The 16,604-nt window shown below is 47.8% G+C and overlaps 1 protein-coding gene across 3 annotated transcripts in view; it reads right to left on the bottom strand.

The window, feature by feature from the left end:
• Positions 1-821: 821 nt before the first annotated feature.
• Positions 822-16,604, bottom strand: part of TYW1B (tRNA-yW synthesizing protein 1 homolog B) — a 107,212-nt gene continuing 91,429 nt past the window's right edge. For all 3 annotated transcript variants that reach the window (XM_082776612.1, XM_082776613.1, XM_082776614.1), the window contains 2 exons: positions 15,257-15,424; positions 822-3,207 (listed from right to left, as the gene is read on the bottom strand). In XM_082776612.1, the coding sequence (XP_082632738.1) occupies positions 2,986-3,207; positions 15,257-15,424 (390 nt within the window). In that variant the 3' untranslated portion in view covers positions 822-2,985. The remainder of the gene's footprint in view (positions 3,208-15,256; positions 15,425-16,604) is intronic.

Raw genomic sequence — 16,604 nt, 5'->3', positions numbered from 1 at the left:
ACCCATGTCCCCTGCCTTGCCCCATTGCTCCTTCACTGCAGCCCACCCCAGCTGGCCAGGTTTTCTGCAGGCACCAGTGCAGCAGAGCATGCCAAAAACATCTTTTGGCAGAAGGCAACAAGCAGGAGTGCTCCCAGCTGAGCGTGGTGCTCAGCAGCTCCCAGGAGCAGGGCTGTAAAGGAAGCAGCACGCGGACGACCCTTAGCTAGGAAGAGGCACTAGCAGCTGAGAACAGCAGATCTCACTAGGACCATAGCCTGGCTCACCCATGGGCAGCTTTCAGGATGGGCCACAACACACAGAGGCTGGGGCAGGGGTCTCACCAGCCTGGCTGGGACACTTGTATCCTCCAGCTGGATGCAGTCACTCAGCGCGGACACCTCACGGTCACCTGGGCTTGCTTGAGTCCTGCGTTCAGACCTGGGTGGTGCAGAGCATGCACACCAGCATGGTTGTCACGCCAGGTTTCCATCATATGCAGACACAGAGATGGCTTAAAAACATCCCACACCTGCCCACGGCTTGCAGGTGCCACTTGTGTCCCTGTGGAAGCGCAGTGACTTCTCACCAGCTCCAAACTCCTCTCAGTGCTTTGGGCAGAACCCGCGATGGGCCTGTTGGAGCTGCTTCCTATCCACCAAGCCCTTTCCATTACCCACAGGCACGTGGGCTAACCCTTCTGCTCCTTGTGCTATCAAGAAAAAAGATGTTCTGCAACACTTGTGCTTTTCACATCCTTAAAATCTTGTTAGCATCCCCTCTCACAGAGTCTTGTACGACTATGACACACAAAGATGCCCTAGGGAAAATTATTTTTTATTTTCTTTCTTTTTCAGAATCACTTTTAACAATTTAAGAAATGAGGTAATCTTAAAAACAGTCACAATCTGAGGAGCACCCATTGACAACACCGTGGGCTCCGCGGATCCCAGGCTGCAAGCGCTTGTGGAGCCAGCAGCGGTGGGAGCACTGCGAGCACCTGGAGCCCGGTGGGGATGCAGATGCTGGAGCATGACTGCATTCTCCCATCCCCAGCTGGCACCTCTGGGTCTCCACTCAAGCAACATTTCTGCAGCTGGCTTGGCCAGGCTCCTCAGCTGGAGCAGTGTCAGGCTTCCACCACGCAGCTGCTGGAGGAAGCGGGGCAGCTCTGCTGACTGCAACCACCCCACATCGCAGCAGAGTGGGAGGAGAAGGTGGGGAAGCCCTCCTGCCCCCTGGGGGAAAGTCTGGCAGAGCTGTGGCAGGCAGCCAGCAGGGATCAGGGATGTCTGGGGCTATTTCAGGCCTTCAGTGACTGAACACACTGCCTGACCACAGTGGTGCTTCCCCAGTGAGGTCTGCCCTGGGTATTTTCATGCCAGTCCTTCCTAACACATCAGTGAGAGCTCACACTGAGACTGCAGCCGACACGGGTATTGCATAAATAGAAAGGCACGTGAGAGCAGTGATCTTCCCAACAGCAAACCCCTTCCCCTCTCATTTAAATGCATTTTTCCAGCCAGACCCCAGTACCTCCAAAGAGAGTGCAAGGCAACCCCTGTGGCTGTGTCAGTGTACCCCATGCTTGGATGTTACCACTCCATGATAAGAAGTAGTTTCTTGACACAGAAGAAATCAACTGGATTGGGTTTTCACTTACATCAGGTTGGCACCCCTATTCAAACCAGTGGTGATGCTGGGTCCTGGTTTGGGCTTAGATATAGTTAATTTTCTTCACAGTGGCTGGTATGGTGCCATATTTTGGACTTTGGAGGAAAATAACATTGGTAACACACCAAAGTTTTAGTGCTTACACAAAGCCACACTTCCCAGCTTCTCATGCTGCCCTGCCAGCGAGAAGGCTTGGGGTGCACAAGAAGCTTCGGAAGGGACACAGCCAGGACAGGTGACCCAAACTGGCCCAAGGGATATCCCATAACTTACGGTGTCATGCCGAGCAATTAAGCAGGGGGAGTTGGCTGGAGGGGCCACTGCTGCTCAGGGACTGGCTGGGCATCAGTCAGCAGGCAGCGAGCAATCGTGTCGTGCATCACTTGTTTTGTGTGTTCCTTTATTATCTTCCCTTCCTTTTCTGGCCTGTTAAACTGTCTTCATCTCAACCCATGAGTTTTACCTGTTTCCGATTCTCTCCCCCATCCCACTGTGGACAATGAGCAAGTGGCTGCGTGGTGCTGAGCTGCCCCCTGGCTTAAACCACAAGGGGCTGGTGAATTGCACAGGTGGAGCAAAGGCATCCTTCCATGAGCACAGCGTGGCTTTGATGGATCATTTGCTGGTTAAGGCTGCTGGGAGACTGGAGTAAAACAGCTTGGAAAGTACACATTGCCGAAACCATGAAGTTGGAAATCATTTGGACAGATATCAGAAGTTGCACATGACATTAGCAGGGGTGCTGTTACTTACACCATCCCCAGTAAGCTGAACCCTGGGCAGCAGACAGGGTCTTTCAGCAGACGGCAGGTGTTCAGGACACATAAAGGTACAGTTGTTGGTACAATGAGGCCTTCAGTGGGGCTTTTAGATCTGCCTGCAGTCGCACCTGCACAGACCCAGCCAGCCAGCAGTGGCTAAATCCCCTTCACACTTACCCCTATGGACACCACACACTTTGCAGCCAAGCTGGGTGCACCCCTGGCCTCCCTTATGACTCGTCACCAAATTAACACCAACGCCCACCCCCCCGCACCTGAACCTCAGCTTGCACAGCCACAGAGATCACAAACGCGGCCTCCCCGATGGCGCTGCCAACGATGACACAGTGCTCCCATGCAGCATTTGTACAAGGTAAAAAGTGTTATAAATACTTCCATCCAAGAAGCCCTAAAAACAGCAAGGAAGGGTTAAACAAAGACTTCAACATCCTTCTCAATATTCAACTTCAGAAAGTCTACGTGAACAGATTTGATATGGGTGTTAGTATGGAAATGAAGACCAAAGCTCATCCATCAGCCAGCCTGCAGACTGGTGAGCCCCATCCTAACGTCAGCACCCAGAGATGTCTTTTGCTTTGCTCTTCCGCTGGTATCTTACATCCAGGGGATCAAAGCCCCGTTGGCTGGACCCAAAAAGCGCCCAGCGAGGAGTCCTGGCTGTGTAGTCTGCTGCTGTGAACGTCTTTGATCCCCCACTCCTCTCGTGCTCTCGCACCAGCTCCTGGAAGCGCTCGTAGTTGATCCAGGTGCACCACTCGCCATCAACCTTGAACTGCAAAATAAGAGAGACGTGTTACTGTGCTGCAGAGCAGGGAGCATTACCATGTCAGTGATTCATGGTGGGACAAGCTGCTGAAGCTGGGTGTGTATTAGATTGGATTCCTACCTGTATTTTTTTTTGTGGCTCTGGTGATTTTTTATTTATTTTTTTTCCAAATTTCTGGCCCCATTAACGTCCAAGGTGAAGCCATCCAGAAGTTAAGATAGATTCTTAAAGAGGAAAAGGAAATCCTTCAGGCAGACATATGCCAGGAGCTTACTGTTTCTGAGCTACATTTCATCCATGAGGTCTGACAAAGCAAACGCAGAAACAGGATGGCCACTTCTCTTACAGCTGTAGTCATTTGGCAGAGCTGTCTACCAGCAGATAAGCTTCATGAAGATGTGATTGTTTGGTGGCTTGACTGATCCTTTGAAGTACCAGATCCCAACATCATTTCAGCCCCACTTTGCATCCCAAAGCCCAGTTCTCAGGTGCAATTGCACTTGCCAGTGCACTGTCATTTATACCTTAGACACCTTAATCTGGGGAACTGGAGGAGTCCTGGAAGCAATGTATAAATTTGAGCGCAATACCCAGGTGTCCCTTGATGAAAGGCAGGGGCGGAAGGGCTGTGTTCGGGAGTGGGGAAAGATAAAAAGGTTTAATGACACGAATCCTCTTTCGATACAAGAATTTTAAGAATTCCTTACTTTGACAAGTTGAAGCTGCGTTTGTCTCACAGACCTGCTCTGCTAATTTAGCAGCAGTCTTGACTGAATCCTCAATTAGGATTTGTCTGAGCTGAGAGCTTATCCAAAGAAAGAGGGAAAACATACTGGCTCCCTGATTTTTTCGAAACCTGATGGTTATGCATTTAAATGGCATTTGACTTTCTGCCCAAGAACTAAAAGCTTTTTTGGTTGGAAAAACTGCTGATACCTGCAAAACTTTGAATCAAACATTGCCAATGTTAATCTCTTGCTGCCTGTGTAATTGCAGCAAATTTTTGCAGGAGGAGTCCTTCACCCAGAGCAGAGATGTGCGACTGCAGAGCCAGAACAGCCAGGAAGGAGTCTTGCTGTAAATATGCTCGCCCAAGGCTCATTCTTTATATGCTAACATTTAAACAAGGCAACACGTCCTTTCCCATATGAGTGGCTGCAAATAAAGCAACAGCAGAGGAGGCAACACATTGCTGGGAAAGCAGACAGGTCCCTGACAGAGCCAGCCTCAGGAGAGCTGAGCTTCCCTCCCGATGGGAGGTGCCAGATGACTTTGGCCAAGTCACCCAGCTCCCATCCCTCTGGTGCAGTCCTAACTACCAAGACTCAAACCTTACTGGCACAAAGAGCATCCCAGAGCAAGGTTTCTGCAGCCCCGCTCACAGCATTTCCCAGCACAGCAGCAGCTGGGAGTGCTGCAGGCAGGTGGTGGTGCTCTGCGGCCAGCAGAGACCTGGGGCTTGGACCTGTTCTGCCCATGGCACTCCTCTGCAGCTTCTCTCTGCTCTCCCATCCCTCTCTTTCTATCCCCAGTGCCTGTCTGGAAACATCATAAGCCAAAAGCCAGAGGCTGAAGGGAAGACACTTGAACAAGTTCAGACCATGCATCAGAGCCCTCCCCAGATTTGATCACTACTGCTCATCAATAAATTCTCACATGAACTAAGGGCAAAAAATTCTGCAGGATCCAGCCACACGGCCTGTAACACACGCAGCATGAAGCAGAGCTGCTTAGCACACAGCAAGTTGCTGAGCCTATTCCCATGACATGCTCAGAGCTCCTAACTCGTCAGATGGGTCCCTAGATAGACTGAAGGCCAACTAGCAAACCTTCTACATAAAGAATAAAGCCACAGCTGAGACCTGGAACCAGCCGAAGAGGTAATTTTGTAAAGCTCGTTTCATTGAAAACCCATGGGATGCTCTCATCTCAGGAGGGAAGGGGAAGCTTGCAAAGAATCCTTAACCTTGCAGCCAAGAGAGGCTGAGCAAGAGCCAAAGCCACGAGAGGTGCTCGTGCCACCAGGGCAGCTGACACAAGGCTGCAGCTGCCATCCCCAACCCAAACCCTGGTGTAGATCTGTGCCTCTACAGAGTCTCCCAGCAGAACAGCACCGCTGCCCACCTGGGGGTAAAAGCTGTCTTGCACAGGGATCAAAGGCTGAAATCAGGACACAATTGTATTGGTCCCCTTTTTCAAAGCAAACTACTTCCTTCATGCCCTGCCATGGCTGTATCTCACTGTGTTATCTGTGGAGACAGTGACCTTCAACAAGGCTAACAGCAGGAGATAAAACCCAGAACCTCCCACCCACACCAGTCTCTGCGGGGTGATTTTGGCCATACGTGTTACAGAGTGCTCCTGCAAGCGGACTGTGCTGGCAGAAGCTCTGGGGGCAGGCACCCCGACTCCTCCAACAGACACGAGCACCCATATTTCCCAAACCAGAAGCACCCCGTTAAGCGCAAACATGCGGAGCATCGGGGGTTCTTGACCCACAATTTGACAGCAGACAGCACTGAGGAACGTGGCACTGGGTGCTGCCCCTGTGTGAGAAAACCTCGAGCAGCACCAAAGCTCTGCCTTTCCCCAGGGCCCCACCAGGCAGCACAAACTCCTGAGGCTCCCGGAGGCCAAGTAGCAGAAGCAGGGAGGACACAGCTCGCAGGTGGCCCAAGTGCAGCAGGCTCAGACCCGCAGCCTCTGGGCTGTGCTTCTGAGCGAGGTGAGGCTTGGAGAGGTAGTTTGGTCAGTGGCAGAAGGAGATATTTGCCCCCTCCTCATCCCCTCAGAATAAAGCCCTACACATGCTCTCCTGAGGACAAAATGATGGAGCTCTGGTTTAATCTGATTTTAACCCCCCAGGCTTGCACAATCACTCGCATTGCTCCACAGGTGTCCTGAACGTCGACTGGGGCACCTAGGGGAGATTCTAAGCCATCTAATTTGGACTCAATATACAAACTTGCAGCTCCTGACACAGCAGAGCTACTGATGCTGCGAACCGCCTGCTGCAGCCCTGCACAACAAGAGCTCCCGCAAGAGCGGCTGGATGAAGGCTGCCTGGGGTTTGTTACAAAAGCAGATTAAATACTATTAAATATTTGTGGGGCTGCAAAACAACAGCAATAAAAAACAAAGAGATGGGAACCATCCTTTATTCTTGTCATGGAAACCAATTACTTCTGCGAAGGAATAAAAACCAGACTAACGTGGGGTAGGGGAGAAGAGCCTCAATTGCTTAGGATTTACAGATGAAGTTTTAACAATTTTATGATTATTTCACAGATAATGGAAGATTTAAGACTTGGAACAGTTTCACAACATCCATACAACAGGCGAACCAATGATAGACATCAGTGTTATTTCAAAGTAATGCAGTTGGATGTTTTATCAAATTTTTCACTACCTGGTTAAGTCTTTTAAGGCGATAAATACATCGGCAAAAGACGAATGGCTGAAACCTTCCCCTTGTTTTCAAGTTAGCATCTTAAAAAAAGAGCAATAAAGCTCCTTCAGTGGCTCTGAGGCCAGGCTGTGCTGTCTGGAAAGGCAAACTCAGCACCTCCCAAGGGCTTTGCTCAACAGCGAGGTGATGCCGGGGCCAGCGCTCAGCTTCCCCCCGGGAGTTCTCGTCCCTGGGTCCCCAGGCTCCCACCCCTGCTTGCTCCGGTCAGAAGCTGTACTGGTGCCCAGCTCTGCAAACCCTATTTCTGCAGAACCTACAGCTCGTGCAAGGAGCACCATAAGGAACTCATAATGGCCCTTGAGTCAGGAGGAACCTGGAAGCACACATTCAGAGCTGAAGGATCAGGTGGCTCCGACCACCCTGAGCATCACCTCCCTGCCCCTGCGACACAACTGCTTACAGCTCCGCAGGTTTTTGGTTCAAAGTTATTTTGTAGCACGACACCAAGGCCCTGTGCATGGGGCAGAGCTGCGGCAGCGTGGATACGAATGGGAAATTTCTTTAAATCAGCTTTTGCAGTATGTTTAGAGCTGTTTAGTCTATATGGAGAAGAGCTGCTTGCTGCAGAAACCCATCAACATACACGAAGGAGAAGAACCACACTACATATTTCTCTTCTTATCAACCTATTTGCATAAACAATTTTGGAGGATAAAAATTTATGCATGTACTGAGGACGATATAGTAGTACAATTTACTACATTGGCCCAGTCGCGCATAATTGCCAAGAAATAAACACGGGGTTTATACGAAGGGATAAAATATAGAAGAAAGGCAGAAATGGTGACACATGAAATGCCAATGCTGAAAAATGGAAGTCAGCCAAAACCCAATTAGTTTGCCCTAACAAGGATAATGCTATATTCTCCTCAGAGGAAAACACGCTGGAAGGAGAACGCTCCTCTTTGCCTGCTGACTGCTGGTCTCTGCAGAAAAGCGTGCATTTCCCGGACAGGACGACATAGCTCGGGCAGAACAGGACAAACCACAGCACAGCCCACAGGACCACAAGGCAGCCTCGGCACATTGCGTCCCGTGAGGCTGATGCAGGGCAGAGGGAGAAAACAGGGCTTGGGGGCTCACAACCAGCTCTTCTTCAATGACTCATGAACGTGTGGATAAATGCACAGGTTTAGTAGTCCAGCAAATGAAGTCTTCCCCAGGTACTTGCAGTATTTACCAGTTAAATACAGCAGCTTTATATGCAGTCTTAAAAACCACGCAAAAATCAGTCAGTAGCAAGGAGGGAAAACGGGGCACGTTCAGCAGCATGGACACGGCACTGGACAGCAGGGAGCAGTCTGGATGTGCAGGGAGGTCACGCCAATCCCCTAACAGTTTTTCTAATTGCAATCCCCAACATTCTGAAAAAAGGGTTTTGGCCAATGCTTTAGTCAACACTTACTTGGTTTGCACGGGGCATGAGACATTACAGAGCATTTTGCAAGAGCAAGTCTCGGCAGCTGAGCTTTTGTAAGGCCAGCAGCACGGATGCTTCCCTTCCCTTGCCTGCACTTTTATGTCCTATCCCAAAAACCAAATCAAACCCAGCTGCTGGCTCTGCTCTTACACATTCAGAAGCGATTAGGTCTTCCTCCGCCTTCTCTCAAAAGCCTGCCGAGCGACACAAGCTGACAGCTTACACAGGGGCTCTGTGTCGCCAGGGCAAAGCTTTTGCTGATGGCTCTAGCGACCCAGTGCTGCAGGGTGCTTCGGTGCCGCAGGCAGGGTTTCGGAAGGGCTGTGCTTTCCAAAAAACACATCTTTTTTTTTTTGTTTGTTTTTAAGGGAAGTAATGCGTTCAGAGCCTGCAGCATTGCGCTCCCTGCACTGTCTGAGCATTTTAAAGCACAGAGATTAAAACCCAACACTGCTACCCTCTATTTACATTCTTTGAGAAGAAAGCTTATCTTTGGAAAAGCAATCGGGTATCCTCAGTCCGTTTGTCAGCACCTTCCCTTGAAATGCTTTCTTTGCTGAGTCTAAATATATTCTTTCACTAATAAGGAAAAAATATTGTTCTGGGGAAAGGGAATGAATGGGGCTTTGCACTTTGGCACTTTTGGTAGTTTTTCGTTTTGTTTTTAAATTCCATACATTCTTGAAACTTAAAAGTATTCCTGTGTGTTTTCGAGTACCTGCTCAGCTTCCTGCCAGCACTGCAGACTGCACTTCAGACCAGGTGAGCCCACAGCCCATGGGGTCACTGAAGACCACCTGCTTCACACTAGACGGTTTACATTAAGAGCATTTTGAGACAGAAGTGCATAGCAGAAACACTCCTCTCCTTAGCTCCCCTGGCAGCAGCTGGAACAACTCAGGAGCATCAACACACTGCAAATTTCATTGATCTGCAATGATATCTGACTCAGAATACAAAAATAAATCTGCCTACAAGCAGCTGTACAGCAGTGCAGAAGTTAACACCCATCACCTATTTTCCTCTTGCATTTGCATTGCCACCAGAGATCTGGGGCCTGTTCCAGACTCCAGGTGTGTTGCAGCACATCAGACCTAAAGAAACAGCACCAGCCTTGCAGAGAACCTGTCTGTGAACCAGATTTGGTGGGGTAGGCGCACATCTGGATTTTCTATAATGGACAGAAGTCGTGAGCTGTCTAGACGGTGCAGCTGGGATCTTACAGTCAGAAGGAATTTAAACATTGCAGCCCCAGAGGCAGCACGCGAGGCTGAGATGGGTCCGTTCCTCCTGCTGCCACCATAGCTGGCTTTGCAAGCCCGCCTCACCTCTATGATTCCCTTTGTGAGAAATACAATCCCATCTTCCAACTCCATTTTACTTCTCAAGGTTGCACGGTTTTGAAATGTTTAAGAACTCTGGGGCCTGAAATAGATGTCTGAGTGCGAGGTAATGCCACGTGAAATGTGCTGCTCAGGAATTATTTACCGCTTCGGATCTGCAATAAGGTTGCTTTCAGCTACTGGCTTTGTATTGCTGCTCTCCAGGTCTATGCCCAGAAAAATGCCTGACATGAGGAAGGCAGCTGGAAAATGACTCTGAAGGTCTCAGTCCCAAGCATCTTACTTTAAAACTGATGCCACCAATCATTTCAGTAAACAACTCCTGCACACAAGGTAGTATTAATTAGACCACATATAATGAGAGAGAAAACTTGCACTATGCAACTGCAGTGACTTTTTGGCACCTGTCAGTACAAAGTACTCTGACAGTACTCCTTAAAGTCAAACAAATAATTCATTGTATTATTACACACAGTTTCTCATCTAATTAAGACTCACAATTATTTAAGGCTCCCTTTATTCAACAGTGAAAGTGGCTGAGCTGGAGTCATTCAGGGAAAAAAAGAAGAAATATTGTAGATAAATTAATCTTAACAGGGTCACACAGCTTGTTAAAGTTAAAAACCTTTTATTTTTATTTATCAATTGTAACCTCAGGCTTTGCATGGAAGAAGTAAAGATTAAACTAGTTAAGTAACAAACGTGTGGAACAGAAGGTTATAACCAACCCATTCTTTGCAAACAGCCATGCTGAAGTAGATGAAACACCTCTCAGAGCTGGCAACTACAGTGCCTGGAAATGGGGTTTGCTATCATGTTTCCTGAGAGCAGCGAAACAAAAAGGCAATACCAAACCAAGGCTAAAGCGACCTGGCCTTGTGCTGCTGGGCCAGTACTGCAGTGCCTGATGCTTGTGGGATCGTTCCTCTGCCACTCGTCAGCTTCTATTTATTAAATCTAATCTTGTATGAATTAATTACTCTAAAGAAAAGATTCATTATTGCAGATTTTTTTTTAATCTGTACCTGCTGCAGAGATGAACAACTCATCTGCCAATTAAACCAGGGCTCCATCCAGACAGTTTTAATTCCGATGGATGAAAAATTGATTACCTTAGCATAACTGATCTTCTTTTAATAACTACCAGATCAAGCACAGCAGAGCCACCTTCCTACTTCGAAGGAGACGGAGGGGAAAAAAAAGCAACTTAAAACCCATAAGACCTCATGCTCACACCTGCAATCAGGCTGTACTTTGGCTACTAAGACACTTTGTCCTGAGACAGGGAGGAGCCCCAGCGCAGGGATGTGGCATCTTTCATGACCTTCTGACATGAAGCAGCAAGCCAAGTCCCTTTTCCCCATGTACTGCACCAGTCACAGCCATGGGGTAATGCTGATATAACAGCTGAGGTAGCAAGAGAAGGACAGGGTCCAAGTTCTGGATCTGGGATGCAGGATCACAGGGACAGCTCATGCTCTCCAAATGATTTGCAAGGCAGGAAGGAAATGGATGTGATGGACTATTTTTCTGTAATATAACCCTTGTTAGTCAATCTGCAGCTGGTAGTTAAGTGCTTCCTTCTCCTCCCTAAATATAGATGAAATGCTCAGCATGGAGCAACTTCACTGTCCTTCATCCAAACTCTCAAGCCTCCTACAAGCACAGCCAGGGTGCATGTGAAGTCCTTGTGTCCCACCAGAGCCCCATAGGACAGATATGGGTGATGCTGGAAAGCCCGGTGGGAACAAAGAGAAGTCTGATTTCATCTGTGGTGGGAAGATCTCTTGGTTGACGGAGAGCAACGAGCACCACAGACCAGGCTGCCATCTCCCCCCAGCTTATTTCAACTGCAGCTACCCATGATATCTGCTGTGGTGGCACACTGTGCACCCTCAGCACTATATCTTGGCTATGGGAAGTCTTCTCCCCAGCTCTCCCAGGAGAGGACAGCGAGGAGAGTCCTTCCTTTGAAAGCATGTCTCCCTTATCAGCCCACCCATACCCTCTATGGAAGGACACCTCACCTCCACCAGCACGGGGTAGCTCAGGCAATACCCTCCTGCAGGGCCTCCAAGAGGAACGAAAGCAAAATCTTCCCCATCGAGTGGCTGCAGATACCTTCCCAAAAGTGGCTGCTTTGGCTTGTGCTGCAGCTGCTCGGTGCCAGTGGGCACGCTGTGCCTGCTGCGACCCTGCTGTGCCAGCCAGCAGCACCAGGGAAAGAAAATACTCCACTGGTGAGATGAGGGAAGTCTGTGGTAAAATTGCTGCATCTGGACCAAGCAGCCCTAGAGGACCTTGCATCCAGGGTACAGACCTGAATCTGATTGCAGATGCCAGGCAAATCTGTTTATTTGGGCAAAAGAGGATGCCAACAGCAACTTCTCTGAGCTTGCTGACCATTCACCTCACCCTGTTAACAGACACCTCCTCTCAGGCAAAAAAAAGTGTTCCTTATGCTAAGGAAACAACATGGAAATCCACTGACATGGAAAACAATCCCAGCACCACAGGGGAGGCAGGGATGCTCACACACACACACAGACCTGCTAAGGACCAGACCGAGCAGCAGCACAGGATGCAGACTGTGCTAACAAGAAACTCAGGTCTGGAAAGCAACTGGGAAAACATGGCTGGAAACCAACTCCCCCTTGCAAAAGCGAGTCAGATATTTAAACAACCCTAAGGGGAGGTAATTGGCAGGCAAGCGTTTTGATACAACGGAGCGGGTGGTAAACACATGCATAAAGCAAATTCATCGAAGTGGGGCAGAGGGTTTCATTTGAGAAATTATTGAAATGCTAGCTTTCATTCAAAAAAATATTTGCTGCAAGGCAACTGGAGCACATTCTCTCTCCTTAGGCACTCGTGGTTGTCTCAAGGAGACATTTATTGTTACAGTGCAGGGAAGCCAGCTGCTGGAGGTCTCACTCTGGAAAAGGTTATACATATTAATGGTTGTATTATGAAGTCGCTGCTGTCTCGATATCCAATTAGTTCAAAAGCACTAACAAATTAGGTTTTTGTACTGTGGCATTTATAGAATTTGGTACAAAGCGAAACAATTACTGAAGGATTTAGCACCACTGCTGAAGAACCAAAGCAGACGCAGCAGGCTCGAGGTCAGCGTGCTGGGGCACACAGAAAAGATGGCTCTGAGGAATCCCACAGCCTTGGGAGCCTGGATCCAGACAGACCCTGCACCCAAGCCCAGCTGCCCTCTGGCTCCAGGGGGCTCATACTGGTACCCAGCTGACCTCAAAGCGTGGCAATGCCTGCAGCCAGTGGATCCTCAGCTCCCTATGAGGGCAGTACAGGTGCTCCCTGCATTTTTTTTAGGGCTCTGTGAAGGGCAACTGGAAAGCAAACACTTCGCACTAAGGCTTTAAGCTCATGCAACCTTTGCAGCTCCTATTGCACAGCACGGAGCTGCCAGGTCCGGAGCTCCCTGAGGTAAGCAGCAGTCCTCTCACTTCCCCAGCTTCACTGAGGCCTGAAGGCTTTCACCAGCCTCTTATTTTTAGTTGTAGAAAGAGGCACAGACACCATGACTGTACTTCTGGTCAGTGGAATTAAAAAAAAAAAAGAAGTGTGTGCATGCCTATGTGTGAGGGAAGAGACTTCAAAGACTAACAGCAGATTTTTGAGACACTGAAGTACCCCTAAAATGCAACAGCTTCTACATGTATAACCTCCTCTTGATTTCCCAAAACAAGAAAATACCACTAGACAAACTGCAGCTTCCTCTACCTAAAAAACCCTTTTCTACCTAAATCTCTGGCCTTAAAATACTTCAGAGCTCAAGTCCTAAACTATTATTCATCAAGTGAGCAAGTGCCTATCAATGACTCTTCTTAAATCAAGGAGCAGAGGCTATAATCAAGGTGCATTACTTCTGACGTGTCCAGACTCTTTAGTACATGCTGGCACTTCAATACTAGGGTTTAAAATTATTAGTATACATATTGTTTCAAAACCTCAAAACTCAAACCTAGCAGAGCCCAAAGAACAAAATCACATTTTAAAATTATTTTTATTACCTACTTCCTGCAACTCCTTAACTTTCTAAAGATACCTTTGATTTTGCAATTACTCACTACAGTTTGATTGTTCCCAGAGTACAGATTTTCTCCAAATAATATACACTGACAAATTTTATTCTCCACTGGAGCCTGAAATTCTGAATTAAATGTAATAGAAATATATTTTTTTTATTAGTTGTTTTAGTACCAAGTATAGATTGTTTCCAAAAGACGCCCTCTCCTAATGGTTTTGGAAAGCAAAGCAGCTGTTGAATTCCTCCTGGGCTGGTATCAATCTATTCTCGTTACTAACAGTGTTACTTAAATTATGCATCAATAACTTAGGTGGCAATCTGTTTCCTTTCTTTCCCTGAGCCTTTCACCTTAGAAAAGGATTTTTTGCATTCAAGGATTTGTTCAGGCACTGTTGCCAGTGGCAACAACCAAGACTGAGACTGTAAATAAAGCAACTTTATCATGAGTTGAAACAAAAAAAAAATAGTGCCAGGTATCACATTTTTTTCTGCTCCTTTTACATCTATTCCCATAAAACAGCAAAACGAGGAAAGCAACAAAGTTTTGCAACTGCACAAAAGTTTTCGACGATGAGATTCTAATTATTTCCAAACACCAATTCAAAATATTTCAGACCTTCTGCAAGTGGCGATTTTAACCAGTTACTCCCTGTGTGTAGCATAGCATGGCCAGAATTTTCTTGCACGTAAAGCCATACAACACTGACTAAAACCAGGTCTCCATCCAAGCAAGTGGTATGTGGCTTCAGCAAACACAAGCAAAGAGCAAAACCATCACTAGTAGCATAGTAAGTAGTTGCTCCACCAGTTGCATTGCTAGCACATTATACATTTCCTATCATCTTTCTATTAAGCTTTGCTGGAGCTCAGAAAGGCAAGTTGTACTTGATATTTCTCATAACCTGCATCCTTTAAAAAATATTTTTTGGCACTTCATTTGTATTTCAAATTGTGTTGATGGTATTCATGAAGGAACCCGAGTTTCTAACACAACATTTTACATACGCACTCAAAGGCTGCTGAGACACACCTGGCCTGCAAAGTGCCCCAGTAGCATAAGGGACACTGGGTGGCATCAGAAGGCAGCTCTGCATCCTCTTCTCCATCGTCAGGACAGAGAACACAAATGTGCCTGTTGTGTTCTGGTGAATGATTTTGCAGAAAGGCAGGTCCAGTTCAAAAAAGCACGCAGACGGTATTTAACATCTACATATCAATTTGAACTTTGACAGAATTATAGCTCCAGAATAAGCAAAATACGTTATTCCAGCTTTGGTTGAAGTGAACATGGACATCTAGAGCTTTGGAAGGCATTGCCAGGATCCAGAGGAGGCAAAACACAACCCTAACCTTGTGTGAAGCGTAAGTTCCCTAAAGAGCTGCATATACCAATGAAGACCATCACAAAGAAAAATAAGGCAATGAGACAAAAACAGCTGACCCACCTCAACTAGATTTGCCTTTGCCTCTCTCAAAACACAAAGCAGCGAGTGATGAAGCACAAGAAATAATTGCAATGAGCTCTTCCCGGACCCATTAGATATTTCATGCTGTGTAACGCTATGGAAGTGCTCTGAGTTATCATGACAACTGAAACCTGCAGTGGCTTCATTAACTCCCTGCGGTACATACTAGGCATTTTTCCCTCCAGAAGTATTCAGCTAGCTCCAGAAAGAAAATCTGCTCGAATAAGGCAATTGCACATCACTTCCAAGGCCAAGGCATGGTGCCTGATCTCACAGCTTGGCACAGAAGAGTCTCACCTTCTTGTGAGCTATCAGCAGACAGTTCGAGTGTTCGTGCTCACAGGCGATTTCGTAGTCTGGGATGAGTTCGACCAGCTCCTGGACGAAGCGCACCACCTCTTCGTGCCAGGGGACGTTGGCCATGGTGAGGCTGCTGGCTGAGCTTTCTCCGCAGTACGTCACCCCCTGAGAAGAAACACAGAAACAATCACTGTCAGCTCAACCCTTCAAGGTCAGGTCCATTTTACCCCCCTTCATGCTGCATCTTACGGAAAAGAATTTGGATTTGGGGATAGCCTCAAGTAGACCTGTCCCTCGGTGCTTTGGTAACCGCTGTCTGCTCAGGCTTCCCCAGCAGTGACACACAGGTCAGGCATTAGCCTGCGAAAACAGTTCAAAGCACCCAAACAGATAGAGCTTGTGCTCCTGAGGGATGTCTGAGAAGGTCACTTTGCTTTGAAGCATGATGTACCTAGAATAGTCTCACAAATGACTAATGCAACAAGTCTGGAGAAGAGGAGGCTCAGGACAGATCTTACGGCTCTCTGCAACTGCCTGAAAGGAAGCTGTGGGGAGCTTGGGGTCGGCCTATTCTCGCAGATAACTAGTGATAGGACAAGAGGGAACAGCCTCAAGTTGTGTGAGGGGAGGTTTAGGTTGGAAATTAGGAGACATTTCTTCTCAGAAAGAGCAGTCAGACATTGGGACAGGTTGCCCAGGGAGGTGGTGGAATCACCGTCCATGGGGGTGTTCAAGGAAAGGCTGGACGTGGTGCTTGGGGATATGGTTTAGCGGGTGACGTTGGTGGTAGGGGGATGCTTGGACCAGATGATCCTGGAGGTCTTTTCCAACCTTAATGACTCTATGAAGTTGCAGCACGGTGTTTCCAGAGGGGCCCTGTGTTCTGCAGAGGTAACGACTCCCCCTCCTGAGCCAAGGCTGCAATTTCTGCCCCCACCCCCTACTATTTGTACAAATCTCTTCCTAACTCATTGTAAAAACAGTTCTCTCCAAGCCCCTCCATCTTCCGGCTGTTCAAACTAATTACAAGACAGTTAAAAGTCTATTTTAGCCATAGGTAATTGCTGTAACTGCCCCAGATCAACACAAAAAGCCTACTTGCTGCCTTCCCGTGGTGCCCATGCAAGGAGACCCAGGGAACCGTAGCCTGGGCTGTGTGGATACGTGCTTCTGTAGCTGCAATGGACTGCACATTTCAAGCAAGATGCTCAGTGCTCTTTACTCAATTGTTTTGAACTTGAGATCTCAAGGTTCTTCCCGACTATTGGGCAGTCTACAGAAACAACAGGATCCTCCCTGAATTTGTGTAAGAGAGACATTTGCAAATCATTATGCAGCTGTGCAC

Source organism: Aythya marila, assembly GCF_965140915.1.
Source record: "Aythya marila genome assembly, chromosome: 20".
Lineage (NCBI taxonomy): Eukaryota > Metazoa > Chordata > Aves > Anseriformes > Anatidae > Aythya > Aythya marila.
The sequence above is the reverse complement of the archived record's forward strand: the minus strand, read 5'-3'. Positions and strand labels throughout refer to the sequence as shown.